Source organism: Oryctolagus cuniculus, chromosome 5 (genome assembly GCF_964237555.1).
Source record: "Oryctolagus cuniculus chromosome 5, mOryCun1.1, whole genome shotgun sequence".
In the NCBI taxonomy this organism is placed as follows: domain Eukaryota; kingdom Metazoa; phylum Chordata; class Mammalia; order Lagomorpha; family Leporidae; genus Oryctolagus; species Oryctolagus cuniculus.
Window position 1 is genome coordinate 140,725,590 of NC_091436.1, and position 20,148 is coordinate 140,745,737.

Here is a 20,148-nt window from a genome sequence, read left to right on the forward strand (position 1 = left end):
CCTTCCTTTCACATCAAGATTCATTTTCAATTCTCTTTATATACAGAAGATCAGTTTAGTATATATTAAGTAAAGATTTCAACAGTTTGCACCCACACAGAAACACAAAGTGTAAAGTACTGTTTCAGTACTAGTTATAGAATTAATTCACATAGTACAACACATTAAGGACAGAGATCCTACATGGGGAGTAAGTGCACAGTGACTCCTGTTGTTGACTTAACAAATTGACACTTTTGTTTATGGTGTCAGTAATATCCCTAGGCTCTTGTCATGAGTTGCCAAGGCTATGGAAGCCTTGAGTTCACTAACTCTGATTTTATTTAGAAAAGGTCATAGTCAAAGTGGAAGTTTTCTCCTCCCTTCAGAGAAAGGTACCTCCTTCTTTGATGCCTTGTTCTTTCCACTGGGATTTCACTCATAGAGATCTTGCATTTAGGTTTTTTTTTTTTTTCAGAGTGTCTTGGCTTTCCATGCCTAAAAGACTCTCATGGGCTCTTCAGCCAGATCTGAATGCCTGAAGGAGTGATTCTGAGGCCAGAGTGCTGTTCAGCACATCGGCCATTCTATGAGTCTGCTGTGTCTTATTCGCTTTTTACGAGTGGTACTGAAGAAGGGAGTGATATTTCCTCAAGTGCTTGGTTAATCCTAATGCTGAAAATTTTTCATGCCTAGAATCATTTTCAGTGAACTTTTCACATCCTTATTTCTCAGACTATAAATAAAAGGGTTCAGAGTGGGAGTCACCAAGGTATATGTGACTGCAGCAACCAGTTCCCCAGAGGAGTGAGAAGTTGATGGGGGTTTCAGGTATGTGGCAAAGATTGTGCTGTAGAAGAGAATGACCATGGAGATGTGGGAGCTGCATGTGGCCAGGGCTTTCCTTTTCCCCTGTGCTGACGGAACCCTAAGCACAGCATAGAAAATATGAGCATAAGAACTTATGATGCAGAGCAGGGGCATCATTCCTAAAAACCCAGCCAGAGCCATCATCAGATCCTCATTGAGGTGGGTATCAGAACAGGAAAGCCACAAAAGTGGGCCAAAATCACAGAAAAAGTGAGGAATGTCTTGGTTAATATAGAAAGATAGTTGAGATAGCAATATAGTATGGATCAGAGATACAGAGTGGGCCACTCCCCATGACACACCCACTAGTACCCCACATCTGCAAGGAGTCATTAGGAGTGGGTACCACAGAGGATGGCAAATAGCAGCATAGCGGTCAATGGCCATGACCATCAAAAGCAGGTTGTCCATATCAGCAAAAACAGCAAAAAAATATAATTGTGTCAGACACCCAGAGAAAGAGATGGATCCACTCCTAGTCCACAAGTCTCCCAGCATTTTGGGCGTTGTGGTAGTAGTGAAGCAGAGGTCTACAAAGGAGAGCTGGCTAAGGAAGAAGTACATGGGCGTGTGGAGGCGGATGTCAGTAATGATAGCCAGCAGAAGAATCAGATTCCCTAGGAGGCCCAGCAAGTATAAAGTCAAGAAAAGAAGAAAGAGAAATTGGCATTTCCCTGCATCATTGGACACCCCCGAGAGAACAAAGCCAGGAGTCTTGCTGCAGTTCATTCTGGCCTTTTTGTGCTGCAAAAAGTCTTAGTGTGAGTGGGGTTCACTCACGCAGGTACCAGAGTGATGGATCTTGCCTCTTGCGGATAGGTCTCCCTTATACCACCAATCTGGGAACTGGAGAAGAGAAACTAAAATAGCAATAGGAGAGACAAGAGTTGAATTCATAAAGGACGGTCAAGTGAGGAGGCACAAATACAATGAAGTGAGGGTAAGAGGCTTCCTGAAATTCTCTAAATGCGAAAGAGCTATGTTAATTCAATTAGTTCCATGTGATGTGGTTATTGCTTGGTGTGAAGCTGTTTTTGACCAAAGTTCCTTTGAAGGCAGAGGCTGCATCTTAGTTCTTAGCTTAGTGGTCGGCATGTAGTAGGAGCTCAGGAAGTGTTTCTATCCATTGATTTAGTAACTGTTCTTGCTCAAGCTACTGTTTATTGACTAGTGTACTGCTAGTCTCCTAATTGGTCAGCATGCTGGCACTTGCTCCATTGAATATGTTGCTCAGAGTGCAGCCAGAGAGATAGTTCCTTAAAAGAAAATATTGTTTTTTTTTTAAACTTTTATTTAATGCATATAAATTTCCAAAGTACGACTTATGGATTACAATGGCTTCCCCCCCATACCGTCCCTCCCACCCACAACCCTCCCCTTTCCCACTCCCTCTCCCCTTCCATTCACATCAAGATTCATTTTTGATTATCTTAATATACAGAAGATCAGCTTAGTATACATTAAGTATGGATTTCAACAGTTTGCTCCCACACAGAAACATAAAGTGAAAAATAATAGATGATTTTTTTAAATGATGATGAAATCAGAGCAGACCTATTGTCATGTTTAATCCCAGTGAGAGTCAAGTTGGGAATTGATAATTTCTTTTTTTTTTTTTTACAGAGGATCAGTTTATTATGCATTAAGTAAGGATTTCAACAGTTTGCACCCCCATAGAAACACAAAGTGAAATATATTGTTTGAGTACTCGTTATAGCATTAAATCTCAATGTACAGCACATTAAGGATAGAGATCCTACATGAGGAGTAAGTGCACAGTGACTCCTGTTGTTGACTTTACCAATTGACACTCCTGTCTATGGCATCAGTAATCTCCCTATGCTCCAGTCATGAGTTTCCAAGGCTATGGAAGCCCTTGTGTCACTTCTTGGTTTAAAACTAGTTATCTGGAAAAAAATTTCTTTCACAAAAAATGCAATCCCTAACATATTTTCCAAACTCAGTGTATTTTTATTTTGCAATACCTTGCCATCTCATCTTACACCATCATCTACTCCTTCTCCACTCCTCAGCCACTGTGGATGCATTGTATTCCCTTAAGCACACCATATTGTTTATCTTCACTTTATGTGAACTCTGACTGAACCACATGGTTTTAGTTTAATTGATGACTTTCTTAGGGAAGTCTTCCTTGCTTTTTTGGTGGTCAAATTTACATTTTATGTCTTGTCACAGCACCTTCAGAGGGTACCACGCTTATAATATGGAGAATATAATCATATTTATTTTATTTTTATGCTGTTTAGTTAACGTTGTTGTTCTTCAGAAAGCATGTACAATATTGTAGAACCTACATCTGATTTTCTTTGCCAGGGTAGCTCCAATGTTTGGTATACAAAAGATGGCATTTGTCACAAATTGAGTAAATTAATCAATTAATGGAGATTGGAGACAGGAGCAAGTAATATCTTGTCCAGCTCAAAAAGCAACACTTCAAATTTATTTTTGTCACCAGGTATTTTCCCAGTAACGTGGATTGGAAACACTGGTTCCTTCATTTTTTTTTTAAGGGAAAGAGTTTACTGGGGGAAACCTGACAGACTGGAGGGAAGGAGTGAAGAAGGAAAAGAGGGAGAGGAGAGCATAATAGAGATTTTTATATATATATATATATATATATATAGAGAGAGAGAGAGAGAGAGAGAGAGAGAGATCAGGACATGGGGAGAAGGGGGAGGGAAGATTATTCATTCCCTGGTTCACTCCCTAAATGGCTTCAATGGCTGGAGCTGGGCTGATCTGAAGCCAGGAGCCAGGAGCTTCCTACAGGTCTCCCATGTGGGTGCAAGGGCCCAGGTACTTGGGCCATCCTCCGCTGCTTGTTTAGGCACATTATCAGGGAGCTAGTTCAGAAGTGGAGTAGCTGCCACTCCAACCATTGGCCATATGGGATGCCGGTGCTGCAAGAAATGTCTTAACTCACTATGCCACAATGCTGATCCCCATGTTTTGTTTTCAAACAGTTACTTATAGCAGCAGCCAAAGACCTGAGCACATGGTTTCTCTAGAACTTATTGATCATTGGTTGCTCTCAAACTATGAGGGCATTTATTTCACATACATGGATGGGGAAGAAAACTCTCTTTGGATCAACCATCATGAAGAGGTGGATCATACTAACTGGAAATAATTGATTATATCAAAGCAAAAGATTAATTACTACTATAGGTCCTTTTCAATCTGCAGAGAAGATAATTGCAACTTTATGATAGGTTTTATGGCAGACAAAGTTTCCTTTTCTTTTTCTACTTATATTTTAAGTACCTCATTTCTAGTAACCTTTAGATATTCCAATGGATGACATTTTAGGATAAAGAAACACAACTTTTTCTAGAGTATTTTTGAATATGTAATACATGTGTAATATGTAATGAAAGCTCTCAAACTTTTACATACTTAAGGATCATCTGGAGATCAAGTTAAGTCACAGATTTCCGGGTTATGACTTAGTAAGTCTGAAGCAGAACAAGACAGTTTACATTTATAACACACTTGAGCATCAGATGATGCTGATGCTGCTAATTTTTTGAGTTGCGTTAAAGATTTAGGACATGAGAGACTCAATATGGAGAAATAGAGAGGTCCAGTGTCTGCCTTGTCCTCCCAGGAGAATTTGAAAATTAGCTATATCTGGAGGCGAGTGTCTGAGAAAGAGAACATGAACAGTAAATGAACAGTGGGAACACAGTAGCACACTATGATAAGCCATAGCAACATAGAGAAAGAAACAATGCCAACCCGTGGCCACTGACTCCCCAGCCTCACAGCCAGGGGAATTCTCTGTAGCAGGGTAAAGGGTGGGTAGGAGAGTTTCAGTGGAGCCCATCTGCAGGAACACCTAACACTGGCAGTCCTCACTAGAGAGGAATCCAGTCACCACAGACCAACAGCTCAATAAAGAGAACTCCCTGAAAAACACAACCACTTCACTGCAGAGAAGGAACTCATATTGTCCCCTCTCCCAACCCCCCAGGGCATACAATGTAGTAGTATGGCACCTTCTGGTGAAAGGAGTCACTGTTAGAAGTTACAATGTGCTAGGAGAGAAAGTCATTGCATATCTCCTTCCTAGGAACCTATGGACATTTTTGCATTCTAGAAAGGAAGGCTGAACTTCACAGGCCTAACTGGGCCCAACTAAGTAAGAATGATGCCATCACCCTAAGCCACATAGCTCTCTGACCTCAGGGGGCAGTGGGAGTAAGGCAGCTGGGATATCCAGTACCTAGAATCCTGTAAGTAAGGATTCCTTTCCCCTCAGACTAGGGAATCATCCTTCTCACAACTGCCCACCCCCACCTTCCTCAACCACTTGAAACATAGATGGTTGGTGCTGGAATCTGTGGACCCCGGAACTCAGAGTTCTCATGCTTCTACCTAGTCTGCCTACTGAGGCTTAGAGTTACCTGTGAATTAGGGAAGGTTCTTTTAAAAATGTTTATGTAGGAGTTTCCAAGATGGTGGAGTAGGGAAGGAGCTTACTGCTCTAGCCCAGGAGAAGACAATTTAAGAAAAATGTAGATAGTGTAGTTTAAGGGAAGAGCTAGAGAAAAAATGGCAGAGAAAACTCTACCAAAATTAAGGAGACATGGTGGACTTAAGTGGAGGGTGTAAGTGCCCACAGCTCAGGATTCCAAAGCTAACAGCCTATGCACCTGCACCGGAAAGTGAGGTGAGACCAGATAGCAGTCGCCCAAGCCACTGGCAAAAAAGTGGCAGGAAGAGCCTAGAGGGAATGAAGTTTGAAGCCCCGTGGGGGAAAGTGTACCAGCCAAACTAGAGGGAAAAAAAGACAGGACAGACACATTTCTTTCTCTTTGATCACTTTACAAAGGTGTACTGTGACAAGCCAATAGATTGGGTGCCATTTTCGACATATGTAACAGCTGGGCCCGCTCATGTCTGCACTCAGAAATCAGCCACATGGAGACTTCTGACTCTGGTGGAGAGAAATAACAGTGAGCTAGGAGCTTGTGACTCTGTGAAGCTTCTGAACTGGTCCTGTGAAAAAAACTGAGGGTGTGTGGGAGCAATCATGGTATGGCTGGGACTTTGAGCACTCTTATTGGGAAACAACACAAGCTTGGGGGTTCCTGGTTACCTAGTGAGAAACATTGCTGGGAATCTGAACTTACACTGAGGTGATCTTTTTGTGACCTTTGGGATAGAGCAGACAAATATTATACCCACTGAGGCTAGCACACAGGCATCGGTTTCCACTGAGGAGAAGAGCTCAGCTGAACAGAATATACCTCCGTTCTGAATAAAAAAAGAGAGAGATTTACCATGCTAAACCTGGGTGTGTCACCTTAGGCATGCCCTTAACCCTAGAAAACTGAACAGAGCTCTCTGGCCACACCCACTACAAGCCTCTAGAGATTTACTGAAAAGCAGACATTCTACTTATCTACAGAGTCATAGTAAGATAAAAGCCACACAGCAAAAGAAAAGAAGATGAAGAAGAAGGAGAAGAAGAAGAAACCAGTGGGCATATCCACAAATGTTGAGCAACAAACGCAACCATCCAAGAAATAAGAATAAGGAAGGCAACATTTTGATGCTCCCAAAAGAACACAACACTACAATTCAATACTAGATTATTAAGATGATGAGATAGAAGAAATGCAAGAAATGGAACTCAAAAATTGATCATTAGAATACATTGAAGTAGTCAAAAGCAAACACATGAACTATTGAAATCCATGCAGGACATGAAAGAAAATCTCTCCCATGACATTAAGATCTTAAAGTGGAATCAAAATGAAATGAAGAATTGAATAGAACAAATAAATGCAGCGGAGAGCCATAAAAACAGAATCAGTGAGGCATAAGAGAGACTATCAGACTTAGAAGACAAAGCACAGGAAAGTATACAGTCAAGAAGAGGAAATTAGAAAACAAAAAACCACTGTTGGGAATTTACAGGATACTATTAAAAAACCCAACATTCGGGTTCTAGGAGTTCCTGAAGGCATGGAGAGGGAGAACGGATTAGAAGGCCTTTTTAGTGAAATAATAGCAGAAAACTTCCTGGGTTTTGAGAAAGAAAGGAACATCCAAGTACAAGGAAGCACACAGAATTCCCAATAAACATGACAAGAAAATATCCCCACCATGACACATTGTAATCAAACTCACCACAGTGAAACATAAAGAGAAGATTCTAAAACGCACAAGAGAGAAACGTCAGATTACTTTCAGAGGATCTCCAATTAGACTCACAGCAGACTTCTCTTCAGAAACCATGCAGGCTAGGAAAGAATGGCAAGATATAGCCCAAGTCCTAAGAGAAAAAACTGTCATCCAGAATATTATACCCTTCAAAGCTCTCATTTGTGATTGAAGGTGAAATAAAGACTTTTCAAAGCAAACAGAAATTGAAAGAATTTGTCATACCTGTCCAGCCCTGCAAAAGATGCTTAAGGATGTATAACACACAGAAACACAGAAACATGGTCATAAATATGAAAGAAAGCAAAGGAAGAAAATCTCTTAGTAAAAGATCAAAGGAAGTTCGAAGAATAATAGGAATATCTTTGGAAAAATGTAGGACAAAGTCATTACTTATCAATAGTCACATTGAATGTAAATGGCCTCAACTCCCCAGTTAAAAGACACAGACTGGCTGAATGGATTAAAAAACAAAACCTATCTATCTACTTGCTGCCTACAAGAAACACATCTTTCCAACAAAGATGCAAGCAAACTGAAAATGAAAGGATGAAAAAGATATTCCATGTCAACAGAAACCAAAAAAGAGCTGGCATAGCCATCTTAATATCAGACAGAATAGATTTCAACACAAAAACTGTTAAGGAACAAAACCCATCTATTTGCTGCTTACAAGAAACACATCTTTCCAACTAAGATCCATACAGACTGAAAGTGAAAGGCTGGAAAAAGATATACTATGCCAACAGAAATGAAAAAAGAGCGGGCGTAGCCATCTTAATATCGGACAACATAAACTTTACCACAAAAACTGTTAAGAGAGACAAAGAGGGACACTATATAATGATTAAGGGATCAATTCAACAGGAAAATATAACAATTATCAATGTATATGCACCTAACTACAGGGCACCGGTTTATCTAAAAGATTTGTTAAGGGACTTAAAGGGAGGCTTAGACCCCAATACAATAGTACTGGGGGACTTTAATACTCCACTCTCAGAAATAGACAGATCAACAGGACAGAAGATCAACAAGGATACAGTAGATTTAAACGACACTATAGCCCAAATGGATCTAACAGATATCTACAGAACTTTCAATCCTACAGCTAAGGATTTTACATTCTTCTCAGCAGTACATGGAACCTTCTCTAGGATTGACCACATACTAGGCCATAAAGCAAGTCTCAGCAAATTCAAAAGAATTAGAATCATACCATGCAGCTTCTCAGACCATAAAGGAATGAAGTTGGAAATTAGCAACTCAGGAATCCCTAGAGTGTCGCTCCCCCTCTTCGTGGAGGAACGACACAGGACCCTGCGCTGTTCTTTCGTCTGCTCGGCCCTCCCCGGGTTTGCTGCTGGTTCTTCCCGGGTTGGCTACTATCCCTTCCACCTCCGTGGAAGGGCAGTTCCCCCTGGCCGCATTCCCCACTTCCACAGGGGAGCGGCACACCGCCGGCCGGCTTTCTCGGGGGCTGCACGGGTGTTCCTTCAGCTAGATGTTCCCCTTAGATGTTCCCGGTGCATGCCGTCTCTCTCCTCCTTTATAGTCCTCCTCCGCCAATCCCAACTCGGCTGCCCACACGCCGAGCACGCTGCTCTCCAATCAGGAGCAAGTCCTACAGTCCATTGGTTGAACTGGAGGCAGCTGTGCGGAAGCTGCTTACTTCTCTCCCAGCGCCATATTGTGGGAGAGCAGATGCATAGAATAAGTCTTAATTCCAGTAACTCAGTCTAGTCCGGTTTGCTCCCCACAGATCCCCCTTTCTTTTTATTTTTTGGCGTTGATACGTGCCTGTCTTCGGTGTCCCATGGCACACACTCTGCTCTACTTGCTAGAGTTGCCACAGGCTCTTACAAGTCCTATCAAATCAGGCAAACCGAATCCGGGTCCTCTCTTCGCCATGTTGTGAGGAGGTTTTTAGGCGCTGATGCGTGCCTGTGTTCGGTGCCCTGCAGCGCATGCTCTGGTCGAGCCTGCAGGGGCTTACAAGCCCTATCAGGCAAACCGAATCCAAGCCTTCTCATTGCCTTATTGTGGGGAAGACTTATTAGTGTTGGTTCGTGCCTATCTTCGGTGACCTGCAGCTCATACTCTGGTCGAGCTGCCTGCTGGTGCTTATCGCCTAATCAGGCAGACCGAATCCAAGCCTCCTAATTGTATTGTGGGGAGGCCTTACTGATGTTAATTAGTGCCTGTCTTCGGTGACCTGCGGCGCATAAGCTGCTAACCGCCCAGGTGCTCATCGCCTCACTTAATCAGGCAGACCGAATCCAAGCTCTCACATTGCAGTGTTGTAGGGAGGCCTTTCTATTTCTCTATTTCTCTATCTCCGGGCATTCCTATTTCTCCCATTTTACTTCTATCTTCCAGCATTCCTATTTCTCTCATCTTGCTTCTAAACTTCTGTTTCTCTTATCCCTGCGGCTTCCCGGCGGCGCTCGCCCCGAGGCTGCTTCTCGGCACCTCGCCCCGCGGCAGCTTCACGGCTCTGCACGGCTTCCCGGCGCCTCGCCCCGCCGGCGGGTTCCCGGCTCTGCGCGCACGCTCCGCGGTCTCCACGCACTTCGCGCCCGCACCACGGCCTCGCGCCAGCGTTCCCTATCTATTCACGCTCCGAGCTCTCTCTGCACGCGGCGGCTTCCGCGAATGTTTCCGCCACCACCGGCATTCAGTCCAAGTTCCCCGGGCTAGCTTCGCCCCCTATTCCCGGGCTAACTTGAGAATCCCAAAGTGGCTTTCGTTTCCGCCTCGGCCTGCCCCCCGCGGCTTCAATTTCCCTAACATTTTTCTCTACCCGGTATGTTTCCCCAATCTTTCTTCCAACAATATTCCTCCCTCATTTCTCCTGGCCTCTCCCCACAGTCCGCATCCGAGTCTGTTTGTTCTAGCTTTCACTTTCGCTTTCGACCTTAGAGATTTCTCCCAGCTTCCCCCCGTAGTCCGTATCCGAGTCTATGCCTAGGCTTTCAATAGCTTCTTCTGGCACGTTTTTCGTCCGGCTTTTCCCTAGGCTGTTTGCTAGTCTCTCTCTCCGATATTTTCCCACTTCTTCCCGGTCTTTCCCTCCTAGGTTTCCTATCCGAGTCACGGCACCACTATGTCGCTCCCCCTCTTCGTGGAGGAACGACACAGGACCCTGCGCTGTTCTTTCGTCTGCTCGGCCCTCCCCGGGTTTGCTGCTGGTTCTTCCCGGGTTGGCTACTATCCCTTCCACCTCCGTGGAAGGGCAGTTCCCCCTGGCCACATTCCCCACTTCCGCAGGGGAGCGGCACACCGCCGGCCGGCTCTTCTCGGGGGCTGCACAGGTGTTCCCTCAGATGTTCCCCTTAGATGTTCCTGGTGCATGCCGTCTCTCTCCTCCTTTATAGTCCTCCTCCGCCAATCCCAACTCGGCTGCCCACACGCCGAGTACGCTGCTCTCCTCCAATCAGGAGCAAGTCCTACAGTTTATTAGCTGAACTGGAGGCAGCTGTGCGGAAGCTGTTTACTTCTCTCCCAGCGCCATATTGTGGGAGAGCAGATGCATAGAATAAGTCTTAATTCCAGTAACTCAGTCTAGTCCGGTTTGCTCCCCACACTAGAGCATACGCAAACACATGGAGATTGAACAACATGCTCCTGAATGAACAATGGGTCATAGAAGAAATTAAAAGAGAAATCAAAAACTTTCTGGAAGTAAATGAGGATAACAGCACAACATACCAAAACTTATGGGACGCAGCAAAAGCAGTGTTAAGAGGAAAGCTTATAGCAATAGGTGCCTACATCAAGAAATTGGAAAGGCACCAAATAGATGAGCTTTCAATTCACCTCAAGGATCTAGAAAATCTACAGCAAACCAGACCCAACTCTAGTAGGAGAAGAGAAATAATTAAAATCAGAGAAGAAATCAACAGGATTGAATCAAGAAAAACATTACAAAAAAACAGCCAAATGAGGAGCTGGTTTTTTGAAAAAAAAAAAAAAATAAACAAAATTGACACCCCATTGGCCCAACTAACTAAAAAAAGAAGAGAAAAGACCCAAATCAATAAAATCAGAGATGAAAAAGGAAACGTAACAACAGACACCACAGCAATAAAAAGAATCATCAGAAATTACTACAAGGACTTGTATGCCAGCAAACAGGGAAACCTATCAGAAATGGATAGATTCCTGGACACATGCAACCTACCTAAATTGAACCAGGAAGATATCGAAAACCTAAACAGACCCATAACTGAGACAGAAATTGAAACAGTAATAAAGGCCCTCCCAACAAAGAAAAGCCCAGGACCAGATGGATTCACTGCTGAATTCTACCAGACATTTAAAGAAGAACTGACTCCAATTCTTCTCAAACTATTCAGAACAATCGAAAAAGAGGGAGTGCTCCCAAATTCTTTCTATGAAGCCAGCATCACCTTAATTCCTAAGCCGGAAAAAGATGCAGCATTGAAAGAGAATTACAGAACAATATCCCTGATGAACATAGATGCAAAATTCCTCAATAAAATTCTCGCCAATAGAATGCAACAACACTTCAGAAAGATCATCCACCCAGACCAAGTGGGATTTATCTCTGGTATGCAGGCATGGTTTAATGTGCTCAAAACAATCAATGTGATACACCACATTAACAGACTGCAGAAGAAAAACCATATGATTATCTCAATAGATGCCGAGAAAGCATTTGATAAAATACAACACCCTTTCATGATGAAAACTCTAAGCAAATTGGGTATGGAAGGAACATTCCTCAATACAATCAAAGCAATCTATGAAAAACCCACAGCCAACATCCTATTGAATGAGGAAAAGTTGGAAGCACTTACACTGAGATCTGGTACCAGACAGGGATGCCCACTCTCACCACTGCTATTCAATATAGTTCTGGAAGTTCTAGCCAGAGCTACTAGGCAAGAAAAAGAAATGAAAGGGATACAAATTGGGAAGGAAGAACTCAAACTATCCCTCTTTGCAGATGATATGATTCTTTACTTAGGGGACCCAAAGAACTCTACTAAGAGACTATTGGAACTCATAGAAGAGTTTGGCAAAGTAGCAGGGTATAAAATCAGTGCACAAAAATCAACAGGCTCTGTATACACAGACAATGCCATGGCTGAGGAAGAACTTTTAAGATCAATCCCATTCACAATAGGTACAAAAACAATCAAATACCTTGGAATAAACTTAACCAAGGACATGGAGACACAGGAGACCTCGAATAGCTAACGCAATCTTGTACAACAAAAACAAAGCCGGAGGCATCACAATACCAGACTTCAGGACATACTACAGGGCAGTTGTAATCAAAACAGCATGGTACTGGTACAGAAACAGATGGATAGACCAATGGAGCAGAATAGAAACACCAGAAATCAACCCAAACAGCTACAGCCAACTCATATTTGATCAAGGATCCAAAACCAATTCCTGGAGCAAGGACAGTCTATTCAATAAATGGTGCTGGGAAAACTGGATTTCCACATGCAGAAGCATGAAGCAAGATCCCTACCTTACACCTTACAAAAAAATCCACTCAACATGGATTAAAGACCTAAATCTACGTCCTGACACCATCAAGTTATTAGAGAACATTGGAGAAACCCTTCAAGATATTGGCACAGGCAAAGAATTTCTGGAAAAGACCCGGGAGGCACAGGCAGTCAAAGCCAAAATCAACTATTGGGATTGCATCAAATTGAGAAGTTTCTGTACTGCAAATGAAACAGTCAGGAGAGTGAAGAGACAACCGACAGAATGGGAAAAAATATTTGCCAACTATGCAACAGATAAAGGGTTAATAACCAGAATCTACAAAGAGATCAAGAAACTCCACAAAGACAAAACCAACAACCCACTTAAGAGATGGGCCAAGGACCTCAATAGACATTTTTCAAAAGAGGAAATCCAAATGGCCAACAGGCACATGAAAAAATGTTCAAGGTCACTAGCAATCAGGGAAATGCAAATCAAAACCACAATGAGGTTTCACCTCACACCGGTTAGAATGGCTCACATGCAGAAATCTACCAACAACAAATGCTGGCGAGGATGTGGGGAAAAAGGGATACTAACCCACTGTTGGTGGGAATGCAAACTGGTCAAGCCACTGTGGAAGTTAGTCTGGAGATTCCTCAGAAATCTGAATATAACCCTACCGTTCGACCCAGCCATCCACTCCTTGGAATTTACCCAAAGGAAATTAAATTGGCAAACAAAAAAGCAGTCTGCACCCTAATGTTTATTGCAGCACAATTCACAATAGCCAAGACCTGGAACCAACCTAAATGCCCATCAATGGTAGACTGGATAAAGAAATTATGGGATATGTACTCTTTAGAATACTATACTGCAGTAAGAAACAACGAAATCCAGTCATTTGCAACAAAATGGAGGAATATGGAACACATCATGCTGAGTGAAATAAGCCAGTCCCAAAGGGACAAATACCATATGTTCTCCCTGATCGGTGACAACTGACTGAACTCCAAAAAGGAAACCTGCTGAAGTGAAATGGACACTATGAGAAATGGTGACTTGATCAGCATAGCCCTGACTGTTAATGAACAACTTAATACATTATCCCTCTTAGTAGTTTTTTTTGTCTGTTCTACTTAATATGACTGGTTTAATTCTGTAATTAATACACAGTTATTCTTAAGTGTTGAAATTTAACTGAAATGTGATCCCTGTTAAACATAAGAGTGGGAATAAGAGATGGAAGAGATGTACAATTTGGGACATGCTCAAGCTGACTTGCCCCAAATGGTAGAGTTAGAAACATACCAGGGACTCCAATTTAATCCCATCAAGGTGGCATGTACCAATGCCATCTCACTATTCCAAGTGATCAATTTCAGTTCACAATTGATCATAATGAAAGGACTAAGAGTCAAAGGGAGCACATAAACAAGTCTAGTACCTGCTAATACTAACCGATAGAATAAATAAAGGGGAGAGTGATCCAACATGGGAAGCGAGATACTCAGCAGACTCATAGAAAGGCGAATGTCCTAAACAGCACTCTGGCCTCAGAATCAGTCCTAAAGGCATTCCGATCTGGCTGAAAAGCCCATGAGAGTATTTCAGGCATGGAAAGCCAAGACACTCTTGCAAAATAAAAAAAAAAACCTAAATGAAAGATCTCTGTGAGTGAGATCCCAGTGGAAAGAACAGGTCTTCAAAGAAGGAGGTACCTTTCTCTGAAGGGAGGAGAGAACCTCCACTTTGACTATGACCTTGTCTAAACAAGATAAGAGTCGGAGAACTCAAGGGGCTTCCATAGCCTTGGAAACTCATTACTGGAGCATGGGAAGATTACTGAGGCCATAAACAGGAGTGTCAATTTGTAAAGTCAACAACAGGAGTCACTGTGCACTTACTCCTCATGTAGGATCTCTGTCCTTAATGTGCTGTACATTGAGTCTTAATGCTATAAGGAGTACTTAAACAGTATATTTCACTTTGTGTTTCTATGGGGGTGCAAACTTGAAATCTTTACTTAATGTATACTGAACTGATCTTCTGTAAAAAAAAAAAAGAAGAAGAAATTATCAATTCCCAACTTGACTCTCACTGGGATTAAACATGACAATAGGTCTTATCTGATTTCATCATCATTTAAAAAATCATCTATTATTTTTCACTTTATGTTTCTGTGTGGGAGCAAACTGTTGAAATCTTTACTTAATGTATGCTAAACTGATCTTCTGTATATAAAGAGAATTGAAAATGAATCCTCATGTGAATGGAAGGGGAGAGGGAGTGGGAAAGGGGAGGGTTGCGGGTAGGAGGGAAGTTATGGGGGGTGGGAAGCCATTGTAATCCATAAGCCGTACTTTGGAAATTTATATTCATTAAATAAAAAAAAAAGAGACAAAGAAGGGAACTATATAATAATTAAGGGATCAATTCAACAGAAAGATGTAACTATTATAAATGTATATGAACCCAATTACAGGGCACCTGGCTATTTGAAAGAAATGTTACGATTTAAAGGGAGACTGAGACTCAACTACAATAGTATTGGTGAACTTTAACACTCCACCTTCAGCAATGGACAGATCAGCCAGTCAGAAAATCAGCAAGGAAACAGATTTAATTGACAGTATAGACCAAATAGACCTCCTAACAGATATCTACAGAACTTTTCATCCTACATTTGCAGAGTACACATTCTTCTCAGCAATGCATGGAACTTTTTTTTTTAACTTTTATTTAATGAATATAAATTTCCAAAGTATGGCTTATGGATTACAATGGCTTCCCCCCCATAACGTCCCTCCCACCCACAACCCTCCCCTTTCCCACTCCCTCTCCCCTGCCATTCACATCAAGATTCATTTTCGATTCTCTTTATATACAGAAGATCAGTTTAGCATACATTAAGTAAAGATTTCAACAGTTTGCTCCCACACAGAAACATAAAGTGAAAAATACTGTTTGAGTACTAGTTATAGCATTAAATCTCAATGTACAGCACACTAAGGACAAAGATCCTACATGAGGAGTAAGTGCACAGTGACTCCTGTTGTTGACTTAACAAATTGACACTCTTGTTTATAGCATCAGTAATCACCCTAGGCTCTTGTCATGAGCTGCCAAGGCTATGGAAGCCCCCTGAGTTCACCGAATCTGATCATATTTAGACAAGGCCATGGTCAAAGTGGAGGTTCTCTCCTCCCTTCAGAGAAAGGTACCTCCTTCTTTGATGACCCGTTCTTTCCACTTGGATCTCACTCATGGAGATCTTTCATTTAGTTTTTTTTTCCCCCAGAGTGTCTAGGCTTTCCATGTCTGAAATACTCTCATGGGCTTTTCAGCCAGAACCGCATGCCTTAAGGGCTGATTATGAGGCCAGAGTGCTGTTTAGGACATCTAATGCATGAAAATTTTTCTAGGATTGACTACATAATAGGCCATATAGCAAGTCTCAGCAAATTCAAAAGAATTGAAATTACACCATGCATCTTCTCAGACCACAATGGAATGAAGCTGGAAATCAGCAACTCAGGAATCTCCAGAGCATATGAAAACACATGGATACTTAACAACATGCTCCTGAATGAACAACAGGTCATGGAAGAAACCAAAAGAAAAATCAAAAACTGTCTGGAAACAAATGAAGATAACAGCACAACATATGCTCCAACGTGGGAAGGAGGCCACACAGCAGAGTCATAGAAGGACAAATACCCTAAACAGCACCCTGGCCTCAGAATCAGCCCTTAACGCATTCTGATCTGGCTAAAAAGCCCCTGAGAGTGTTTCAGGCTTGGAAAGCCAAGACACTTAGGTAAAAAATGACCTACATGAAAGATCTCTGTGATTGAGATCCCAGTGGAAAGAAGGGGCCATCAAAGAAGGAGGTACCTTTCTCTGAAGGGAGGAGAGAACTTCCATTTTGATTATGGCTCTGTCTAAATAATGTCGGAGTTTGTGAACTCAAGAAGCTTCCATATCCTTGGCAACTCATGACAAGAAACTCAGGTGATCGCTAACATCATAAATACGAGTGTCAATTGTCAAATAAACCACAGAAGTCACTGTGCACTTGTTCCTCATGTGGGACCTCTCCTTAATGTGATGCACTATGAGAATTAATGGTAAAACTAGTCTTCGAACAGTACTTTAAACTTTGGGTATCTATATGGGTGCAACCTTTGAAATCTTTACTTAGTATAGAGTTTATCTTCTGTATATAATGATAATGAACAATGCAGAATTGGATGCGAGAGGCTGTAGACATGAGACAATTTGGGGGTGGGAGGGCAGGTATTGGGGGAAGAACTGCTATAATCCCAAAGTTGTATTTATGAAATTTATATTTATTAAATAAAAGCTTTCTATAAAAAGGAGACTGGATCAGAAGGAGAGTAGCTGGGACTTTAACTGGCAACCCAATACGGGATGTGGGCAAACCAGCAGCAGCTTACCGCACTGTACCACAACACCTGCCCTTAATGATGGTTCTTGTAGTACAGTCAGAGCACACAGTAAGGAGTGTGCTCATCCTCTGGGCTCTGGATAGTGTACATGTCATGGAGAGTGAACATACTTGGGAATGTGTGCCCACTCTGAATGGTGAAAAAACCACCTCCCAATAACAGACTGTAGACTGAGCTCCACAACATAGAGGTCCTGCCCTTCCCTCTGATAGTGGCCACAGTTTCTGTGCCATGGTCACACTGGGTATTAGTTTGGATACTTCCACCAACCTGGAACACTTGCCTGGGCTTTCTGGCACCAACCTGCATTCCATAGTCCACCTAACACAGCAGGCAATGCGTGGACTCCCTTGGACCTTTGATCTGAGCTTTCCATGCTACAGCTAGCACAGCACAGATACACTCATTTGGGGCTTTGGCCTGGGATTTCTGCGTCCTGAATAGTGCAGTAGACAGTGTGTTCAAACAAGTCTTTGGCCTGGCCTTACCATGCCATACCCAACCCAGCACTCCATTCACTTGCTAGGGTGTGTGGCTTAGAGTTTCTGTGCTCTGCCCGTGTCCAGTGTGGGTTTCAGAGAGTCAAAGCCTCCCATGGAAGCTGACAAATTCCTGTGTCCCAGCATTAATACGTTGCAGCTTGCTTATGGCTATGGCCTGAGGTTTCTGCACCCAATGAAGCTCAGCATGAAGCCCTGCAGAGACTGGCATATGACTTTTTTTGCTGAACCAGAGCCAAAGTCATCATCATGGATACATCCATTCTCTTATAGCATTTGTGGGACCCACCTCCTCCACCCAGCATTAGTGCTACTTTTGGGAATCAGAAGTTGGGCATTGTCTGGAGTCCATGAGACTGTTGCACTCCTGGGGTAGTGCTGGTCTTGCATTTCCAGCTCATCATCAGGGTGGTGACTGGGAATCTCTGTGAAAGGCTTATGTACAGCATCAGCAGGACTTGTGCCAACATCTGGGAAGGTTGTGATTCCAGCTCCTCCCTCAGAAGATGGCTGAGGATGCATGTGATTGGGATCCTAGCAGCCATATGGAGCCAAAGGAATGCCCCAGATACTTACTGCTGCTATCATTAATTATAACAAAAAATATACAGAGACTATACCAAAGATTCCGAGTGGAACTAAAGCCAAGGCAATTTCCCAACTTGATGCCAAAATGCCTATCTTTAGGAAAAAGTCTTCAAATAACAAAAGTCAACTTCTAAAAGTTGTAAAAGAATAGAGAAGGTCTGGCCAAGATGGCAGTATAGCAACAGGATGTTACGAGTCACAAAATAGATAGCCTCCTGAGCCTGAGAGACCCTGACCTTCCTGCAAGCTGATGCTGCATGTTACTGTGGTACTGGCCTGATGTCTTTCCACAAAGGATCTGTGGTGGCACAGGGCAATGAGGCACCTGCCAGTAACAGGAAAGCAGACTCAATAGAGCTGACTGAAATGGGACCTCTGTTAGAAGAAAAGGGCAAATGAGCAATCATCAGCCAATACAAAGCTGAAGAAGAGCAAACATGCCCAGTGACCCAGGAAGAAGAGGAGGTTTGGGTGTGGACACTGCCCTTGCAGGGGCACAATGCCATGGAGAAGATGGAGGAGCTCATATACAAGGTCTGGGAGGGACGTTTAGGGGTCATCCTGTATGTTGTGCTGCATGACTGGCTGAAGGACAATGACTACTTGCTTCATAGCCACAGACCACCCTTACCCTTCTTCCAGGCCTACTTCAAGAGCATCATTTGCATCCATAGAGAAACTGCCAATATCTGGACTCATCTGCTTGGTTTTGTGCTGTTTATCTTTTTGAGAATCTTGACCATGCTCAGACCAAATATGTACTTCATGTATTCCACTTGCAATGCACAGACATATGCACTTCATGGCCTCCCTTCAGGAGAAGGTGTGTTCTGGATGTTCTTTTTGGGTGCCGTGCTCTGCCTCAGTTTCTCCTGGCTGTTCCACACCATCAATTGTCATTCAGAGAATGTCTCTTGGACTTTTTCCAAACTGGACCATTTAGGGATTGCTCCACTGATTATGGGGAGCTTTGTTACCTGGCTCTATTACTCCTTCTACTGCTCCCCACAGCCACAGCTTATCTACATTTCCATCATCTGTGTCCTGGGTATTTCCACCATCATCGTGGCATTGTGGGACCTTTTTGCCACCCCTAAGCAATGGCAGACAAGAGAAGCTGTGTTCCTGGGACTTGGTTTGAATGGTATCATGCCCACCATGCACTTTATTATCACTGAAGGCTCTATCAAGGCCACCACGGTGGGCCAGATAGGCTGTTTCTTCCTCATGGTTGTGATGTACATCACCAGAGCTGGCCTTTATGCTGTGCAAATTCCTGAGTACTTCTTTCCTGGAAAATTTGACATTTGGTTCCAGTCTCTTCAGATTTTCCACTTCCTGGTGGTGGCAGCAGCCTTTGTTCACTTCTACAGGGTCTCTAAGCTTCAGGAATTCTGTTACTTCCTAGAAGGTGACTGTACAGATGACTCCCTTCTCTGAGCCTTCCCACCTGAGGGGTAAAGGAGGAACTTCCAAAGTGCTTTTAAAATAACTTCTCTGCTGAAGTGAGAGGAAGAGTGTGAGTTGTCTGTTTATAGAAGAAACCTCTTAGAGAATTCAGTATCAGCTGAGCCGCAGTCCACTGTAACCCCACTGGGCAATACACTTGCATTTCCTTTCTGCTAGCTGGGGAGGGTGGCAATGGGTCGACCTTGCTGTCCTCCTCCTCAGCATGGCAGTTGCTGGACTTTCACAGAAGCAGAATTTTGAAGCTCATGTTGAGATTTTACCCCCTCCTATAACCATTTTGGGGAAAAAGTTATGGACTGGGACTCTAAAGAATTTTTTTGGAAGAAAATGTCCCTCCCTTATCCCATCCTTTTTTGTAACCTGGATTATGACAGGCCATCATTTTTGTAGCACATTTTTCAAAAACAAGTAGAGCCTGGCCCTATCCTTCTAGGGCCCCGATTTGCTTATATAGCAGGAAGAATAAAGATACCAACTTGTACCTAACCAAGCTAATCATAGAGGTGTGTCTAGGCTTCAGATAACTTGAGCTTTAATTTTTTTCTTGGCAGAGTAATGGAAGTGTAAAATGGGGAAAGATATTTAATATTTAGTACTAAGCTTTA

General features: G+C 42.8%; 1 protein-coding gene and 1 pseudogene across 1 annotated transcript; one reads left to right on the plus strand and one right to left on the minus strand.

The window, feature by feature from the left end:
* Window positions 1-648: 648 nt before the first annotated feature.
* Window positions 649-1,578, minus strand: LOC100342131 (olfactory receptor 1f45-like). The gene has a single exon (XM_002714374.3). It carries the CDS (start codon window positions 1,576-1,578, stop codon window positions 649-651), a length of 930 nt encoding a protein of 309 aa, XP_002714420.2.
* Window positions 1,579-18,352: 16,774 nt separating this feature from the next.
* LOC100349502 (adiponectin receptor protein 1 pseudogene) lies at window positions 18,353-19,513 on the plus strand (annotated as a pseudogene).
* The last annotated feature ends 635 nt before the right edge of the window (window positions 19,514-20,148 follow it).